At 52.3% G+C, this 6,120-nt stretch overlaps 2 protein-coding genes across 2 annotated transcripts; both read left to right on the top strand.

Annotated features, from left to right (window-relative positions):
• The first annotated feature begins 6 nt into the window (after positions 1 to 6).
• On the top strand, positions 7 to 2,739 carry LOC109380522 (protein CNPPD1-like). The gene is made up of 4 exons (XM_019638158.1): positions 7 to 54; positions 623 to 684; positions 1,113 to 1,230; positions 1,492 to 2,739. The coding sequence occupies exons 1-4, from the start codon at positions 52 to 54 to the stop codon at positions 2,035 to 2,037; spliced, it is 729 nt and encodes a 242-aa protein (XP_019493703.1). The 5' UTR covers positions 7 to 51; the 3' UTR covers positions 2,038 to 2,739.
• Positions 2,739 to 6,116, top strand: LOC109380551 (protein CNPPD1; the record flags this gene model as incomplete). The annotated part of the gene is made up of 8 exons (XM_019638204.1): positions 2,739 to 2,828; positions 3,263 to 3,371; positions 3,970 to 4,051; positions 4,222 to 4,342; positions 4,428 to 4,556; positions 5,125 to 5,186; positions 5,615 to 5,732; positions 5,994 to 6,116. Coding segments are annotated over exons 1-8 (834 nt in total), but the record flags the coding sequence as incomplete, so codon positions are not given.
• Between the last annotated feature and the right edge of the window lie 4 nt (positions 6,117 to 6,120).

Below are 6,120 nucleotides of genomic sequence, written 5' to 3'. Positions count from 1 at the left end.
GGCGTGGCCGTGCCCACCCTCAATGCCCTGGAGAGGGGCTTCTTGAGTGCCATGGTGAATAGCTGTTCTCTCACTTGCTCTGTTTCCTTGGCCCATTTTATGTTTTTTTTTTTTTCTCTCAGCCTTCTGTTGTTTCTTCGTTTCTCTTTCTGCCTGTCCGCCTTGTGTCTTTCCTTATTATTAGTATCTTCCCTTCCTGGCCCTCTGTTCTAACCACAGCCTTTGGAGGTTCCTGGTGTACTGGGGCCAGAAATGGAGCACAGCTGGTCCCCCATTCCTCCAGGCCCAACAGGATACACTCTGAGTCAGAGCTTGTCTTACTGCGTTCTGATTATTTGCTTCCAGACTTTCTCTGTCCCTAGATTCTGAGCTCCCTATGGGCATGGATCATTTGCAGGATTATTTCCTCCCCTTGCCCTTAATGGAGGGTGTAATGTGAAACCAGGTATGTGATGATTAAATGAGTTAATACACAAAAGCTCTTGGAACACTCTCGGGCACATAGGGCCAAGTAGATGTTACCAGTAGTGGCGGCTGTAGTTGCTGCTACAGCAACTACATTATTGAATGACTGTGGCTCATGTCTGAGCCTGGTTTGGTGCCCTTCTCTTCATACCCACAGGATTGGCGTCTCTACACTGACCCTCGGGAGATCTTTGAGGTGCTGAGCTGGTTAGAGAGCTGGTAGGTTCTAGGAGTTGGGAAGAGGGGCTTGAGGGATTTGGGGGCTGAGGCCTAAGCCATAGGAGCTAGACAGGGATGAGGGCTGTATATGAGGGGGAGGGCAGAGACAGGAAAGAGACTAGCCCAAGGTAGTGGTTCCCAAATATGCCTGCCCTGTGTAATCACCTTTGGGAGGGGGGGGGGGAAAGCTTATCAAAAATACAGATCTTGGTCTCATCCTCAGTTTCTAGATCAACAAGCACTAGGAATCTGTATGTTTAACCATTGGGATGTCGGAAAAGTCATGATGTATTTTTTCCATGTTTTTTGTTGCAAAAATGCATCATGACTTTTCCGACAACCCAGTAGTTCCCCAGTGTTCCCTGGTAGGTTTAATTGGGCTGGCTGCAGGAGGGTTGCAGACTCACTCTGTCATTTCTCCCTAATAGTGTGGCTGAGCAGCAGGGACGGCGACGGGGCTGGTACACCTACACAGACCTGTGTGTGCTACTGGAGCAGCCGACCTGGCAACTGGTCCTGGGCTCCCTCTGCCAGCAGTTGGCAAAGGTGAGGAAGGTTCAGAAAGGATAGGAGGCTTGAGTGGGCTGCTGTGTGGGTGCAATGATGTAAATCAAATGCTGAAAGGCTCAGGAGATGGGGTTTGGGGGTAGATGGTGGCTCAGGAGATGGGGTTTGGAGGGGTAGATGGTGACAGAGAGCTCTGACTTGGACCTCTAGAGACAAAGGGTGGGTGTGTTAATAACAGTCAGAAGCAGGTTTTAGGGGAAGCGTATTTTGCGTTGACCTTTCATATCTTCTGTCCTGCAGCTGTCCTGCCTATTAACTATGGCATATGTGAGCAGTGTGGCCCTAGCTGTGGCATCGGTGGCTGTAATACACCAGTCCTTAGGGCTGTCCTGCAGCCCCCCACCTGGCCCCCCGGATCTTGGATTGGCCTCCAGGTGCCTCTTGGAACCCTGCGTACCTTCTCCTGTGACACAGTGCCTGCCATCTCCTGCTAATGTCTCCAGCTGCCTGGAAGGCGACGCAGGGCTGCGTTCACTTGGGGGCAGCCTTCTGGCTTCACTGACTCCCCCACCATTGCCTCCCCCAGATCCTCCTGCCCCTCCAACTCTTCTCCATAACTGTCCCCTTTGCCTGAAGCTCCAGAAGGACTCCCCAACCTGCCGTGCCTGCCATCATCCCAACCATACGGTACCCGCTGGGCCCCCCAGCCCCTGGTACCACTCCCATGGCTTGGTCCCACCCTGGTCCTGGAGCCCAGTGCCCCCTCTGCTCCCACAGCCTCAGCAGTGCTCCCTCTTCAGCACCATGGAGCTGGCCCGCCTCAAGTCTTTCATTTTCCCAGGCTAAGGCAGCTCTCTGAGGAATGCATTAAGAGGACGGAGGAGTCCCTGAGAACCTGGAGGTGCAATGCTTGATTTAGATCCTCTCTACCTCTCTGGGTCCTTGGTTGGTCGCTGTTCTCCTGGGTGAGGGAGCTTAAGGGGTTATGGGGCAGAAGGACTGAAGGTCACTTGCTCTCCTAGACCTCAGTGTCTGGCTGCTTGGCCAGAGCAGTGATGGTGCCACGGAAAGCTTCAACTCAGTGACCAGGGGCTTGTCACAGGTGGACAGAGGAGAAGCTCCCGTCTCTTAACCTCCCCTGGGTTCTTCTAGACTTTTGCTTTTGACTTCCCTGGAATGGAAGGGTAAAGATAGGAGAGGGAAGAGGGAGGGAGGAAAGGCTGACCAGGGTCTGTGTGATGTCCCTGAAGCAGGAAAGCCAGGGATTGACAGGGCCAAGGTGGGAGCTGCTGAGGCAAGGCGGGGTAAGGCGGGAAGCCCCCTCCACTCGCATCCCTTGGATGTAGTCTGAAGGAGCCAGGGGCTGCTGGGACCTTCAACCTTGCCCTTTCGTCTTCCAACCTTCTCTTAGTACCCTGCTCCTGGGCTTCCCTCTCTGCCGGTTCCTACCCTGGGTGTTCTTTTCACAGGCCTCCCTGGCTGCCGCTTTGTATCTGGGTTTTTCAAGCTTTTGTAGAACTGAGATTTCAATAAACAGTTTCAGTTGCATGGCCTGGACTGTTNGCGCAATGGACCTAGCCGGGCTCCTGCTGGACGAAGAAGGCACCTTCTCCCTCACCGGCTTCCAGGACTTCTCGGTGAGCTCGCGGCCCTCCCCCTCCCCGGCCTCCTCGCGCCTGGATCCGGGACTCTGGGCCAAGCGCGGCCGCGAGCTCGCCTGACGATCTGCCCGGGAGCTGGGAGGCAGCCGCTCGAGCCTTGCGTACTCGAGGCCCCGGCTGCTTAGGCCTTGGGGGAGAGCCTCAGGGTACACCATGGGCTGTGGGGGAGGCCAGCCGGGGTCCTTGTCGGAGAATCTCCTGGAGAACCCTCAGAGGAGGAGGATTACACCTCTTGTGGACAAGCTGCCATTGGCAAACAATCCAGAGAACGTGGGGCTAGGTGGGGCACGCGACCCACACTAGCTGTGAGGCGGTCCTGCTGCCCCGCACCCCCTTCTAGCTTGGAGCCAGGTTCTCCGTCATACTCTTCCCTGCCCTTCACCCTTCACCCCTCTCCTGTCCTGTTTCAGTTCCTCCCAGGACACCAGAAGCTGAGTGCCCGGATCCGAAGGAGACTCTATTATGGCTGGGACTGGGAAGCTGATTGTAACCTGGAGGAGCTCTCCAGCCCCATGGCAGGTTAGACAATGTTGTGTGACTGAGCAAGTGAGAAGCATGAAAATGGGGTTGTCAGCAGGCACCAAAATGACTCTAGGTGTACCCCATCAGCTGCCCTGTCTTTTCAGCTACCTAGCTCACTGGTACTTGGTATAAGAACTGGGTTTATATTTCACTTTTTTTTTTTTTCTTAGCTCAAAGAAGTAGAAAATACATTGTTACCTTACAAGTCAATAGCACTCTTGATTTGTGTACCAGAAGCTCTTAACTTTCCAAGAATATTCATATGTTTCCCAAATAAACAAGGCATGTTTATTTCCCAGTGAACAAGAGTGGAAGACAAATTTAAATTACTTTAGATGACAGGGAAATGAGCCTTCCTGCTGGAAGAAGCTGATTCAAACTTGGGATGGGCTTTTTGTCTGTGTGGGAGAATTTGATCTCAATTTTGTTACTAAGGCATTGGCTCAGAAGCCTCAGATAATATAGATCTGGGTCTTCCCTGACAGCATTGGGGCCGTGTGTGTGTGTGTGTGTGTGTGTGTGTGTGTGTGTGTGTGTGTGTGTTTGGGAATGGGGGAGTTGTTTGCTTACTCTGCCTTCCTTCTGCCCCCTGCAGACATTGCTGTGGAACTGCTCCAGAAAGCAGCCCCCAGCCCTATTCGCAGACTCCAGAAGAAATATGTAGCCCATGTATCCCGGTGAGCTTGGAATTGAGGGAAACAGCATGAGAGTGTTTGGACCCTAGAGAGAAGGGAATGGTTATCTCTGAAGAGAAGATGTAAAGATACAGGGATGCATCATAAGAGTTAGTTTTCCAAGAGCTGAAAGGCCGTTGGGTTTAATTACTGATCCTTTCCACCACCCACAGGGAGGCATGCATTTCCCCGTGTGCTATGATGCTAGCTCTGGTGTACATTGAACGGCTCCGGCACCGAAACCCAGATTACCTACAGCATGTGTCCTCCTCTGACTTGTTCCTGATTTCTATGGTAAGATGCCCCTTTCCCGTCATCTCTCTGGTGAGCCAGGAGCCAGGTGTGAACTCAACTGACATCATCTCTGGCTTCTCTGCAGATGGTGGCCAGTAAGTACCTCTATGATGAAGGGGAGGAGGAGGAGGTCTTCAATGATGAATGGGGAGCTGCAGGTGGCGTGGCCGTGCCCACCCTCAATGCCCTGGAGAGGGGCTTCTTGAGTGCCATGGTGAATAGCTGTTCTCTCACTTGCTCTGTTTCCTTGGCCCATTTTATGTTTTTTTTTTTTTCTCTCAGCCTTCTGTTGTTTCTTCGTTTCTCTTTCTGCCTGTCCGCCTTGTGTCTTTCCTTATTATTAGTATCTTCCCTTCCTGGCCCTCTGTTCTAACCACAGCCTTTGGAGGTTCCTGGTGTACTGGGGCCAGAAATGGAGCACAGCTGGTCCCCCATTCCTCCAGGCCCAACAGGATACACTCTGAGTCAGAGCTTGTCTTACTGCGTTCTGATTATTTGCTTCCAGACTTTCTCTGTCCCTAGATTCTGAGCTCCCTATGGGCATGGATCATTTGCAGGATTATTTCCTCCCCTTGCCCTTAATGGAGGGTGTAATGTGAAACCAGGTATGTGATGATTAAATGAGTTAATACACAAAAGCTCTTGGAACACTCTCGGGCACATAGGGCCAAGTAGATGTTACCAGTAGTGGCGGCTGTAGTTGCTGCTACAGCAACTACATTATTGAATGACTGTGGCTCATGTCTGAGCCTGGTTTGGTGCCCTTCTCTTCATACCCACAGGATTGGCGTCTCTACACTGACCCTCGGGAGATCTTTGAGGTGCTGAGCTGGCTAGAGAGCTGGTAGGTTCTAGGAGTTGGGAAGAGGGGCTTGAGGGATTTGGGGGCTGAGGCCTAAGCCATAGGAGCTAGACAGGGATGAGGGCTGTATATGAGGGGGAGGGCAGAGACAGGAAAGAGACTAGCCCAAGGTAGTGGTTCCCAAATATGCCTGCCCTGTGTAATCACCTTTGGGAGGGGGGGGGGGAAAGCTTATCAAAAATACAGATCTTGGTCTCATCCTCAGTTTCTAGATCAACAAGCACTAGGAATCTGTATGTTTAACCATTGGGATGTCGGAAAAGTCATGATGTATTTTTTCCATGTTTTTTGTTGCAAAAATGCATCATGACTTTTCCGACAACCCAGTAGTTCCCCAGTGTTCCCTGGTAGGTTTAATTGGGCTGGCTGCAGGAGGGTTGCAGACTCACTCTGTCATTTCTCCCTAATAGTGTGGCTGAGCAGCAGGGACGGCGACGGGGCTGGTACACCTACACAGACCTGTGTGTGCTACTGGAGCAGCCGACCTGGCAACTGGTCCTGGGCTCCCTCTGCCAGCAGTTGGCAAAGGTGAGGAAGGTTCAGAAAGGATAGGAGGCTTGAGTGGGCTGCTGTGTGGGTGCAATGATGTAAATCAAATGCTGAAAGGCTCAGGAGATGGGGTTTGGGGGTAGATGGTGGCTCAGGAGATGGGGTTTGGAGGGGTAGATGGTGACAGAGAGCTCTGACTTGGACCTCTAGAGACAAAGGGTGGGTGTGTTAATAACAGTCAGAAGCAGGTTTTAGGGGAAGCGTATTTTGCGTTGACCTTTCATATCTTCTGTCCTGCAGCTGTCCTGCCTATTAACTATGGCATATGTGAGCAGTGTGGCCCTAGCTGTGGCATCGGTGGCTGTAATACACCAGTCCTTAGGGCTGTCCTGCAGCCCCCCACCTGGCCCCCCGGATCTTGGATTGG

Source organism: Hipposideros armiger, unplaced genomic scaffold (genome assembly GCF_001890085.2).
Source record: "Hipposideros armiger isolate ML-2016 unplaced genomic scaffold, ASM189008v1 scaffold_38, whole genome shotgun sequence".
Taxonomy (NCBI): domain Eukaryota; kingdom Metazoa; phylum Chordata; class Mammalia; order Chiroptera; family Hipposideridae; genus Hipposideros; species Hipposideros armiger.
This window is presented reverse-complemented; position numbering and strand designations above follow the sequence as displayed.

Coding starts and splice junctions, on each gene's coding strand:
- LOC109380522 (XM_019638158.1), top strand. Junction 685..1,112: donor CTGAGCTGGTTAGAGAGCTG/GTAGGTTCTAGG, acceptor TCTCCCTAATAG/TGTGGCTGAGCAGCAGGGAC. Junction 1,231..1,491: donor TCTGCCAGCAGTTGGCAAAG/GTGAGGAAGGTT, acceptor TCTGTCCTGCAG/CTGTCCTGCCTATTAACTAT.